Raw genomic sequence first — 12,582 nt, 5'->3', positions numbered from 1 at the left:
CCCCCTTTTTTTTTTTTATTTAAGATTTATTTTTTTATGCATTCAGAACTGGGGAATAGGCCAGAGGAGCTGAGGTGGTGAGAGGATTCACCAGAGACAGAGTGGGAAGCAGAACAGACTGACTAACAAAGTTAGTCACTGCTGAGGAGCAGCAGGCAGGTCAGGAGAGGTCTTGCTGTGCCATGTGGGTCATCTCTGGGGTAGGGATCTAACTCTCACTGAAGCGCTGTGGCTTGTTTGCAGTGCTGAGCTTTAGCCTGCTGCACCACTAGGGAGCGCCCTCACGTGACATTTTAAAGTAGGTAATGGACATAGAAGTCCAACGTTTAGAGGATAGGTCCAGGAGAGGTATTTTATGCCATCGAGATGGTATCGAATGCTGTGATTATTGAGGTCACCGAAAGGGTAAGTGTAGATAGACATGAGAAGAGAACCATAGACTGAGTGAGGAGTCAAGGAGAAAGCAAAGAGAGCTGAGAAGGAACCACTAGTGTGGTTGGGGACAGCCAAAGGGAGCCAAATGCAGAAAATGTATCAAGGAGGAGGGGCTGGTCATTTGCGAACTGCGACAACAGGACTGAATAAGGTAGAGCGTGTTCTCACGCGTAGTGATTTGCTGCTCCTGCAGCTGAATGGTGAGTGACAGGGACCTGTGCGCATTCACCAAGCCTCGCCTGCTGCCCAGCAGCCTGTGTTTCAGCTAACTTTGCTCTCTGCTTAACACAATTTCATTTTGTGGGAGAAATTATGGGCTGTGAATATATAGTTAGAACTTGTCAGTCTCCCAAATATGACTCGACATATTCATTATTAATAACGTGAGCCTACTGAGTGCTTGAAAATATACTATTTAATATTTTATTATGTATATGCGAAAATAAAAACACAAAAAGGTACTAAAGCTACTCCTAACACTGACACTAAATAAATGTTTATTAAGGTACTTTCCACAGAGAGCTATATTAGAATTACCTGAGGGCTCTTTGTAAGCATACAGATTCCTAAACCCACATTTATTTATTTATTTATGCTTACAGAACTGGGGTACAGGCCAGAGGTACAAGGGCGGTGAGAGAACTCACCAGAGACAGAGTGGGGAGCAGAACAGGCAGATCGACGAAGTACACTGCTGAGGGGAGCAGCAGGCGGGTCAAGGGAGGTCTGCCTCTCCCTGTGGGTCACCCCTGGGGCCCAGACCTAACACGCACTGAAGCAGCTACTGCTCTCTTGTAGTGTGCCCTAACCCGCTGTGCCACCAAGAAGGGTCCTAAACTCACATTTAAATAACCTCTAGAGTTAATGAGAGCTACAGAGTACTTTTGCACATCAAATTAAAGAAACTCTTCCCTGAAAACCATTACCATCTCAAACCCCCCACAATCCTGCCACAGAAGTAATTTTATAGTTTGGCCCTCACTATATATATATGTGATTTATTTTACTTTTAAACCTCATAACATCTTTTTATTTATTTTCCTACAGATTTTTCATATTGGTATCTCCCACTAGCAATATTTTAATATTTTTATGTTACATATATGTGTGTGTATTTAACATATACTACCATATTAACAAACTTTCTCTTAATAATTAGGTGAATGGGCTATTTCCATATTTTACCATGAATATATAATGTTCTGTTTAACATCTTTGTGCAGGGTTTTTTCCCCTTTCAAGATCCCATGTTGGTCTGTCTTCCCCCACAGCTGGCAAGGCTTGTGCAAAGGGTCTGACCATTTTCTGATTAAACAGGCTGCCAAAATGTGGGAAGAAATATAACATCAATTCACTGTACATCAGCGGTATCTCTGTAACATCCTTTTAAGTCCTGCAAATAATTGGGTTTTGTCACATATCACACTTTCCGATTTAATGAAAGAGTGGCATTGCTTTCTAGAGGATTTAATTTACATTTCTGTAATTATCAATGCAATTACATTTTCTAATATTTTTATTTCCTGTCTTTTTATACCAGATAGGCATTTATTCTTTGATGCTCTCCTTATGGACTAGAGGACTTTTCTTTAACTTTAAACCATTTTCTTTCAACCCAAATTATGACTACATTCTGTTATTTTGTCTTTTTATTTGTACTCTTTATTATGCTTATTTTTTGTGGCTTGATTTGAAGCCATCTTGCTATACTACTGTAGTATGTTAGGCTAATCATATGTGGCTCTTATTTAAACTAATAAAGAGGTTCCTATTGATACAATTCCAGTTTCATATAAAGTACTCTATATAAAAATTAAGACTTTTGGCTTTGCCAGGCCTCTTTCTCTGAAGCTATAATTTTTAGAAGTAACAACTCTTGAATGATTAATTATACCTTTACTTATACCAGTAAGACCATAATTAGCTGTTGGCACCTCCATCAAAACGTGCAAGTGGCTTATGGTCTTGACCAATAATTCTTCCCTTTCATCTATTTATAGGGAAAAATTTGAGGCTGAAAATTTGACCACTCATTTCAATATAGTGCATTCCTTTGTGCTTATCTCACTGTCATGCCCAATGGTATATTAAGCAGATTTTTCTGTAATTATGGGTATTAACTGAAATGTAGAATTAAAATTCACCTCTGAGCTCCTTGGGTTAGGCAGATATGTCAAAATACAGACCTTGTATAGAAAAATTTGTAACATGCTGACCTGCTTTCTCCCTTAAAATAGCTTCTCTGGAATAAAAAAAAAAAAAAAAAAAAAAAACTCCCTTAACATTAAAAAGTGAATGGAGAAAGAAAAATTGAACCTTAACCTTTGTCCCCACTACTTAGAAATATTTAGAAGGTAAAATATATGGTGACATTGTCAACCACTGATCTTTGAACAAGTACTGCCTTAAGACCCTCAGAAAAGCCTGATGAAGTCATGAAACACTATGTAAGAACCAGCAGCATCAAAATTGCCTGCACTGTTGTGAATATACATAATTATTCCCAGCCCCATCTTGGTCATAATCCTCACAAAGAGAACTAGCATAGTGATGACCTAGGAATCTGCTTTTGTTATGGTTTTTATTGCAAGGTTAAGGTAATTCACATAGATTTACAGTGATTGTAAACACATAGATTTACAGTGATTGTAAAGATACGTGATACTGTTTATTTTCATTATATATGAGTTATATATGAGTGAACTATATTCATTTTCCAAATACTCAATTGTGTCTCTCTAATGCAACCAAGATACATGCTAATATGATCACAAATATACGTCATACCTTCCAATATAATCATGCATTCATGTATACAAAGTTGATTATAGTTTAATTTCTTTCTGAAAGAGAAGACTTTCTTCAGTGACACATCACTGAAAGTCCCAAATGGAAAGGGGAGAAAAGCAGAAAGGTCTTGTTGAAATAAAATTAGTGGACACAGAGTCCCATGCATTCTGTTTGTTTACCTCCACATTATCACTAAAGCCTGTATGTGGAGCCTTAAGAAATGAGGAATCAGGTCCTGCCAGGTGGTACAAAAGGTTAAAAGCACAGCACTATAAAGATCTCCTCAGCCACTGCACCATGAGCTCAATCCCTGGCCAGGGAAGCACAGAAGACCTCTCCTGACCCGCCCGCTGCTCTCTCAGTAGTGTACTTTGTTGATCTGCCTGTTCTGCTCCCCACTCTGTCTCTGGTGAATCCTCTTACCCCCCAACTGGCCTGTACCCCAATTCTATATGCATAAATAAATCAATATCTTAAAAAAAAGAAAAAGAAATGAGGAACCAAGGAGAAGGAGAGAGACAAATACCAGATAGTTTCATGTATATGTGGAACCTAGAGAAACCAAGCAAAGGATAAGACAGACAAACTCTTAAGACTGACCCTTAAAGGCAGACCATAAATCTAAGATGTTTAGGAGAGGGGGAGGGAGAAGGAGAGGGGCAGAGGATAGAACAGGGAGGAAGGAGAGCCAGTGGAGTGTGATTGAGGATTGTGGGCACTTTGGTGTTTGGAAAATGATGGTGACTGCATCTGAGGGGGGAAACCCTATATTGTCAAAAAAGTTAAGGATGTTTAAAAAATACAAATAAAAGAAGAAATGAGTTGCTCATTTCAAACCATTATAAATAAGTGATAAATAAATGATAATGTTACACATATTCATACCTGTATATATTTTTATATAATTAAAGGTTGTGTATCAAAGATCTTTTTGCACAATTAAAATGTGATTTTCATTACAAGACCTTTGAGTTATGGTTTAGATTACATATGTTTTATTTTCCTGAAACTTGAATGTAAGTGTAAATTTAATTTTCTTCCTACCGAAAATAATTTTAATGTTTCACAAATAAATCAGAAAGAGTTATGAATGAGATCTGACACTGGACAAATCAGATATTCAAAAGTGATCATATAACTATCTTTTGGATCTAAAACATTTCCCTCAAGTTCTAATTCTGGCAATGTGGAGGACTGAGTTGACTTAGATTCCCTTAAACTATCAAAACAGGAATGTTTAACACATAAAGTCAGTGTAATAAAACTTTTTAATACAGTGGGAATGTTTACAGGTATAAAGGAAAACTCTAGTTGCCAGAAATAATAAGGGACATTACGCTAACAGCAGAAAGCTTGAAAATTGAAGGCATAGAGGCTTGAGAATGACTTTAGATTGCATGTTGTTTCCAAACCTGAGTGCTGTTTACAAAGAGAATGAAGTAGTCTTGACCCTCTTAAAGAAATTGAGATCCCTGCTCAAAGCCTGGACATGGAAAGACTTTTCTGTGAAACTGGAACTTAAAAACAAACAGACAAAAAACCTATTCATTAAGCCAGGAAAGTAATAAGAAAGTTTGTCTTTGTCTTGGATAGTAAATTTAACAAAATTTCCTTTAGAAAAAAAGGGTATTTTTCTTGTATTTGGTTTTTATCTTCAAATGTATAACGTTCACATGATATGAAAAAATCCACTTTGAGAAATGAATGTAAAAGCAAAATTTGAATTGTTGAAGTCCTAAGAATATTTGGTGAAAGCAAACACAAATAACCCTGTTCTTTCTTTCCTCATGCAGGGCTCATGACTATGTACACAAAATAAAACATTAAATATCTTATAAGTAAATTATTCATCATGAGCAAGGAAACCCAGTGAGCAGTATAATTAGTGCTTCAGAGCCATGGGTAATAGGGTGATAACTTGGAATAGACCAAGAAAGAAAGTTTAAAAAAGAAGAAGGCAGGGAGGAAACGGAGGAGGGAGTAAGAGAATGGAAGGAAGAAAGGAGAGGGAGGGTGGGAGGGTGGGAAGAAGGAAGGAGGAGAAAGGAAACAGGAGAAAAGAAGATCTCACTATGTAAAAGGAGTAGGGTGATCTCTAGCAAAAACACAGAAAGTCTAAACTTAGAAACTATATTTCTTGATTTTCCTAAGACTATGACATTTACCTAGGATGTTAAAGGTAATTGAAGCAATGTTGTTCATTTTCCACAATTCTCATCAAACGTCATCTTAGTACTCCCATTTTCTGTTTTGGTTGGTTACCCAAATAGCATCCTTATTGTGCTTCAAAGACATTCGGAGTGAAAAGTCTGAGGAATGACTGCAAATATTACTGCGATGAAGTGTCCCTGACAGGCTTCTTGGTCTCGTCATCTGTGTGCAACCCCAAGGTGCCCACATAAATTTCCCCCCAGATTTTCATGAGGGATAATGTTTTAATACATTTTTCCCACTGAAAGTAGGAAAGAAAATTAGAAGGAATTTGTTTTATTTGTCTTTGAAGCTTTTTTATAATCCTTTCTCTGTCCCAGCCCTCTTCTCCTAGAACTTAGCCTAGTACCTGACACATAATAAGGACTTAATAAATGCAGGCTCATTTAGTAAACTCTCCAAGGACACATAATCAGTATCTTTTGATGCTTATGAGAATTCAAAAGATAGATTTTTGTAGTTAAGCTCTGTCTTCTTCAAAAGAATTGGCTGTGCTTTATTCTAAATATATCAGAAAGCACTGAAATTATAAAATGGCAATTTTTAAAATTTACCTTGCTTTTTATCTTGATTTTATTTAGAAACTCATCAATTTCTATGATTTCTTACTTTTTTTAATTAAAGATTTTTTTATTTATGCATACAAAAAGTGGGGTATAGGCCAGAGGTGTGGGGCATGAGAGGAACCACCAGAGACAGAGTGGGGAGCAGAAAAGGCAAATACCCTGAAATACACTGCAACGGATGAGTCAGGTCTGCTGTGCCATGTGGGTCACCTCCCTGGCATTGGATTGAACTTGTGCTGCAGTGGTTGTGGATAGCTTTATAATGCTGTGCTTTCACCCATCAGGGAGGTTCCTGATTTCTTACTTTTAAATGTTCATTTCCATCCCTTCCTCTTCACAGTCCTGATCTGCCTCAGAGGAGAATCATTTCATTGATGCACTCTGAAGATGGTTCTTATGGCCTCTTTGACCATTTATTCCTCTATTATTTTCCAGTAAATACCTCCATGAAGCCAGCTGTAGATCTCTCAGCACAAATGGGCCACTTAGAAACCCTCAGTATTTCCCATCTGTCTACCAAATAGAGTCCAAATTCAAGATTCCTTACCCTGTGGCCTGACTCCAGCTGACTTCATCAGACTTCTTTCTTAATGTCTTCTCTATTAATAATCTATGTGCTGGCCAGCCCCACTTCTTTGTTTTTCCCTGTATGCTTCCTTTTTTTCTGTTACCACTTAAAAAAAATTATTCTTGTTATCATAATTTACAATTTTCCCCTCAGGTGTTCCTGTTTTTGAATGGGCTCTTTGGTGTCTGATTCTATCTGGTCCTCACTGAGATCTATCTCATGGAGGTAGTGTGGCTTACTTCAGGTCCAGGAGCATACTGTTGGCTCACTGGAAACACTGCTTCCACATAGCTGCACACAGGTCACGTCGGCTTAAGTTCATTTGGAAGTCTTCCATGTCCCAGCTTCCTACTGTTCACAACATCCAAACTAGGATATGAGTAGCTGCATTTATTTAGCTTGTAAAACAGTCCGTGTCCTATTCTGGATATTGTGAAATCTGGGCTTGAAATCAGAACCAACAGAGAAAAGAGGAGCCTTTGTATCATACTCTTTGAGGTTCACACAAAGTGATGTGTTTGGAATTGTATTTATCAGCTAGTGTTGAAGGAGCTTATAAGCATGAGCAGCAGTTAGAAAAACGTGTGAGTATATATATCATTGAGGATACCGTCCATTACATAATTCAATATTTTTTTTATGAGTTTTCATGAGCTAGTTTTTCTCTGGTCTCAGACTAGACTGCATTTTGTTGTTGGTCATGTGTCGCTGTGTGTGGGTGCTCCGAAGTGCAGCTGTGCTGAGCCCCACTTCTGCCAAGTGTTTGGGGCTTCTCAACATAAAGTTAGGTATGGTGGCTTCATATTACTGTTTCAAACCTTCACCCAAATTTCTGATTTTATCATTCATCTTGATTTTTGTCTTATTAGTGTTTATAATCTAACTTGTGGGAACAAAATGGGATATAAACTCACATATAAGCACATACCCCTATATTTATAATTAGATAATAATAATTTTTCGTGTAAAAAGACATTTTCAAATTATTCCCAAGTGATAGCGTTTAAGAAAATGGACTGAAGGATAGTTTAAATATTCTACTTTATTCTTAATAGCTTGATTCCTCTATTCCTAGTCACTGCAATAATGGCATGAAACATGAAGAGATGAGTTTTTAAGGATTAAAAGTATAATAGCTGAATACCAAGTATACTGAAAAGACAGGGGATAACAATGATGCCAAGTATGTCTATCTGTCTGTCTCCCTGCATATTCATTCTTTCCTATTTTATCTACCTGCATATTCACTCAGTGGAGACAGAGTTCAGGACCTAAGTGAGATCACTTAGCAATCAGCTTCTTCATACCATTTTGTCACAGTCACAATGTACTACATATTATCCTAGTCACTAGAAGTAATTTCTGATTTTAAGAATTGTGGAATCTTTTTTTCATTTTCAACTTTATTCAAAAGGATTACATATAATTCAAAAGAAATCCTTCTCTAACCCAAAATAATTGCAAAGGAAATTTAAATTTTTTATGGCATAGATACAAATAAAGAAGGTCAAGGAAATCAGCAGAATTTTCTGAATTTTCCTCTTAGAAAGAAAAGATAATATAGGGCTAGAACAGTGAATCCTCATCAGACCAACATGGTGTCAATGGAAACTGCTAATAAGATGTGCGAATTCACCAGAACAACAAAAACAAAAACATTTGGGAAGCAAAGAGCTAACAAGTGAGAAAGATGATAATATTCCATCCAAGGAAGTTACCATTTCTACTCTAACTGCCCCATACCACCCACTAATGACTGATAACGAACATAGGTGACCAATCACCTCTAGAAGGCATAAATCTCTGTGGTGTTAGGACTGCCGGAGAGCTAATGCAGTGTGACATTGTGGTCAGAAATTTTGGGAAATATATTCCAGAAGAAAAAAAATGTGTATATAGCCTCAGGTTTTTGGTTGATGCAGTTTGGGTATAGGGACATTAAATCGATTGATCAATGTGTAATATTTATCTGCTTGCTAAAGTGTGTATGTGCGAAAGTAAAGTTGTTTTGTGTACAGTAACAACTTTGGAAATAAATGATATTTTTTTAATTTCACAGTGTGTGGACAATATACGATGTAATGGTTTAATGACTATAGTGTTTGAAGAAAATTCCAAAGTTTCTGTGCCACATATGATTAAGTAAGTATAATAACCTTTTCCTTTACATTTTAATCAAGATCAAATTGGTAGAGAATGTAAAATACTGAATTAAAGATTGCTTTAGTAGGATTCTGTTTCATATTGACAATGTTATTGTTAACAGTAAAGCAGTAACTCATGCTATGCTATTATAAATAACAAGACTATCAAAATCGCCTTAGCATCATTTTACTTTATTGACTCACAGAAAAGAAAAACCTATTTTCCATGCTGTTGCATATTTTTCCACTCAGGACATAAGCCTTTTAGATTTTCAAGTTCAAAATAAAACATGGCAACCACATTTGTCCAAAGTGGAGGGTTGACCTAGAAGAACAGATTCATGTGGGGTTGGCCCAGAGAGTGTGAATATTATAGAGACTTGTTATAGAGCGATATTTAAAATTTGAAGATATCCAACATGAATTAACCTATTTTTAATGTTACCATCTTTTGCCTAAAAATGGGTTTGTTCCAGAGTCTATTGCCCAGAGCTGCCATTCTGCTCTCTCTATTTTGATCATAAAGCAAATTATATAAGTTATTACTAGAGAAATAATAGTTTAAAATGAGAAGTTAAATTAGTACAGAGTAGTGAAAACAGTTTAATGTTAAGATTAAAACATATGTATGGAAATTAAGTCAAAACATCCATATTGTTATTTTTTAAATTCACATCCATCATTGGGTTCGAGTTTTCTTCCTAGGATTCTTATTCTCAAATTTCACAAAATAGCATCTATTACTGTCTATTATTTTTACTCATTTTTAAATATAATTTTTTGAAGGTTAGGTGCCTATGAAAATCCAAATTTCTTTAGAATGAAAATGTATGGGTCAGACATAACAGCCAAGTTATAAGATACTAAACCCTAGGACAGCTCTATTAAAAAATATGGATAAAATATTTAGTTTGTGGCTGACTGGTTATGGCCAGCTCCAGATTTTGTTCCCTCCCTGGTAGTTTATCCATTGTCCATGCTGATAATAACTAACCTGTGCACAGACCTGTGCTCTCCAACTTTTAGTTTCATAAACACTGAAACGAGCAGGACCTGCTCACCTGCTACAATAGAAACCAGTATCTTGGACCATGAGGACTTTCTATGAGTCACACATGTTTGGTGCCCTTCCATGCTATACTAAATGTATCACCAAGTCAGAGTAAAGTTTCATATAGTTCTTCTCTCTTTACCCAAGTCACCAATCAAAGGAAAGATTTTGCAGTCACTGTCCCTTCTGATAGTCCCAACCACAACCCTTTTCTACCTTAAATTCTAGTTTGTTTGTTTTTGTCTCCCTATACATTTCCTTGGCTATCAATAAAAAAGAAAAAAAATCCAGTCAATTTAAAGTGTTAAAAGAAAAAAAAATTATTGTCTTAATTGTGGCTTGTTACTAATCAGACATCACTTTGTAGGCACTCTCTTCCTTTTAAAAATTACTAATTATGATAGGTGATCTGTGTTTAATAACTCAAGACTGCTTAAGTGTTTACTGAAAAGGAATTGTTATTATTACAAGAGACTAAGAGACTTTCTTGAGGGTCCCTCAGGAAATAAAGTTCCTGTCAGTATAATAAAAGAAAATTAAATAATTTCATAAATTTAATTTTTTTCTTTACTTAAAATGCAGATGCAAATTACAGTTTGAAGGACAGTGGCATAATTAATTTTATTTTAATTACATTTTGGTTACAACATATTTTTCTCTGGTTAGAGTTTTGATTAAGGTAATTATAGTAAAAGTATGCAAAATTAAACTGGTAAGGATGCCAAATCATGACATTTATTAGGTGGAAATATGTTCTTAGGTGACATTTTACACTTTATGTATATAGATTCTGTCTTGATTTCTTTGGTTGTTAGGTGACTTGAACTTCCTTAACAAAGTATAGATTTTTGGTGGAAAAAGTGTGAGAAACAGTGGTTACCTCTTATTTAGTTCTCTTATACATAGAATGACTGATATATAAAAATTTGTAAGGTATTTTGACAAATGAGAAAAGTAAGAACCAGAAGGATAAAGTTGGTCTTATGGATAAAAGAGTGAGTGGGAGAAAGGGATGCTATTTTTAAGAATCTCAAAAGATGCAGTTGTGTATTTTTGAGATCAGTAATAGGATTAAAACTAACAGGCCACCCTTAGCTAGTTCTTAGGCATGGGCAAGCTACTTATTTAAAATGCACTTTCAGATCTACACATGAACTCTTTTCACCCTCCCTGAGCATACCCTAGGGTGGGAAGGATCTATGAACAAGATAAGACACCCATTGACTCTGTTTATCCAAAAGAACATATATAATTTAAAATCTCTCTAAGCATGAAAGGGATTATTAAGGGCACTCACAATAGCTCCACTGATTCTTAGCAAGCAGTTGCCTGAACTGAGCACCACTGGCCCTATAGTATGTCCTTTAATCACGTTGTAAATCTGGAACGTCGTGCACTGCCCATTGCAAAGTGTTGCATGAATGGGAACGGAGCCCTCAGAAGGGGTGTAAAGGCTGTGGGCTGACCTACTGAGGTTGGTGCTTTTCTTTGAGCCCTACTGGATTCAGTCTCAGCCTCTAAGCTTTTCCTCTTACTACACTGTCCTCTTTCTCCCTTTTTAACAAATGTGCCCCAGGGGCTGAGGGTTCTGAGCATAGCTAAGGATTGTGAGGGCTGCTATGTAGAATTTACCCCAGTTTTCCTCATCGCCTGAAGAAGCTGCCTCCAGCTTCCACTGCAAGGATGTGTGTGTGTGTTGGAGGGTGGGGTGAGGAGTCACCAGATAGGTTTTCCAGATTGGGAAAAGCTGGAGGGGACAGTGGTGGGTACTCTTCAAGGGGAACTTCTGGAAGGGTTCACGACCTGTATTTCATGTATCACTTTTTATTTTTATTTTCTTTAAAAGATTTATTTATTCATACAGAACTGGGGTACAGACCAGAGATGTGGAGGGTGAGAGAATTCACCAGGGACAGAGTGGGGAGCAGAACAGGCAGATCGACAAAATACACTGCTGAGGGGAGCAGCGGGCGGGTCAGGAGAGGTCTGCCACGCCATGTGGTCACCTCTGGGGCAGGCTGGGATCGAACTAGTGTGGAAGTGGCTTAAGCTTCTTAGTGCAGTGCTTTAACCCGCTGCGCCACCAGGGAGGGCCCACTTTTTATTTTTATGAAGAAATTTTAATACTGAAGAATATTGGAAACAACATTTTACTCAACTTATGGATTCAACTGCATTCAGAAAATGGGTAGCTTCAAATGCACTAATAAACAAGGAAGGATGAAATGAATCAGCCATAAATTTCAAAAAGTTAAAAAAATAAGGACCAAATAAACTGTAAGTATAAGAAGGAGATTATTAAGTGAAGAGATAAGAACAGATATTAGTACATTAAAACATAGAATGGGGGAAAATATCTAATAATGTAATCAACTAGTTAGCGTAATCTTGAATAAAGAGGGGAAGCACAAACATACAAAATTAGAAGTGAGAAAAAAAGAAATAACCACAGATCTAGTCATAAAAAAATGTACCCTTCTGAAGAGAGAATGTCATCCATTAACTTTTAAAGCATATTTTGATACTCTCATCTACGGATATAAGCAATGTCCCTCTTAAATAGGGCTTTGGTTTCATCTTCCTAGTGAACCATGATTGAACTAGAGAGCAAAATGAAGAGTAGTAGAATACATCACCCCAAATGATGCCACTTGACGTATTGATTATTTTGAGTAGTGGGCTCTTGAAAAATAAGATGTATATGAAGTGATTTCCTCTGAATTTCCTGTCTAAAGACAGATCCTACTAAAGGAATTCAGTTTTCACATATCCCCTATCAGCGAGTTTCATCAGCCATGGAAACTGACACTGATCTCA

General features: G+C 36.7%; 1 protein-coding gene across 2 annotated transcripts in view; it reads left to right on the top strand.

Annotated features, from left to right (window-relative positions):
* RASGRF2 (Ras protein-specific guanine nucleotide-releasing factor 2) overlaps positions 1 to 12,582 on the top strand; it is a 190,941-nt gene that overhangs the window by 95,460 nt on the left and 82,899 nt on the right. For both annotated transcript variants that reach the window (XM_012721957.1, XM_012721956.1), the window contains exon 13: positions 8,630 to 8,712. In XM_012721957.1, the coding sequence (XP_012577411.1) occupies positions 8,630 to 8,712 (83 nt within the window). The remainder of the gene's footprint in view (positions 1 to 8,629; positions 8,713 to 12,582) is intronic.

This window comes from Condylura cristata, unplaced genomic scaffold (assembly GCF_000260355.1).
Source record: "Condylura cristata isolate star-nosed mole 26May11 unplaced genomic scaffold, ConCri1.0 scaffold00007, whole genome shotgun sequence".
NCBI classification, from domain to species: domain Eukaryota; kingdom Metazoa; phylum Chordata; class Mammalia; order Eulipotyphla; family Talpidae; genus Condylura; species Condylura cristata.
This window is presented reverse-complemented; position numbering and strand designations above follow the sequence as displayed.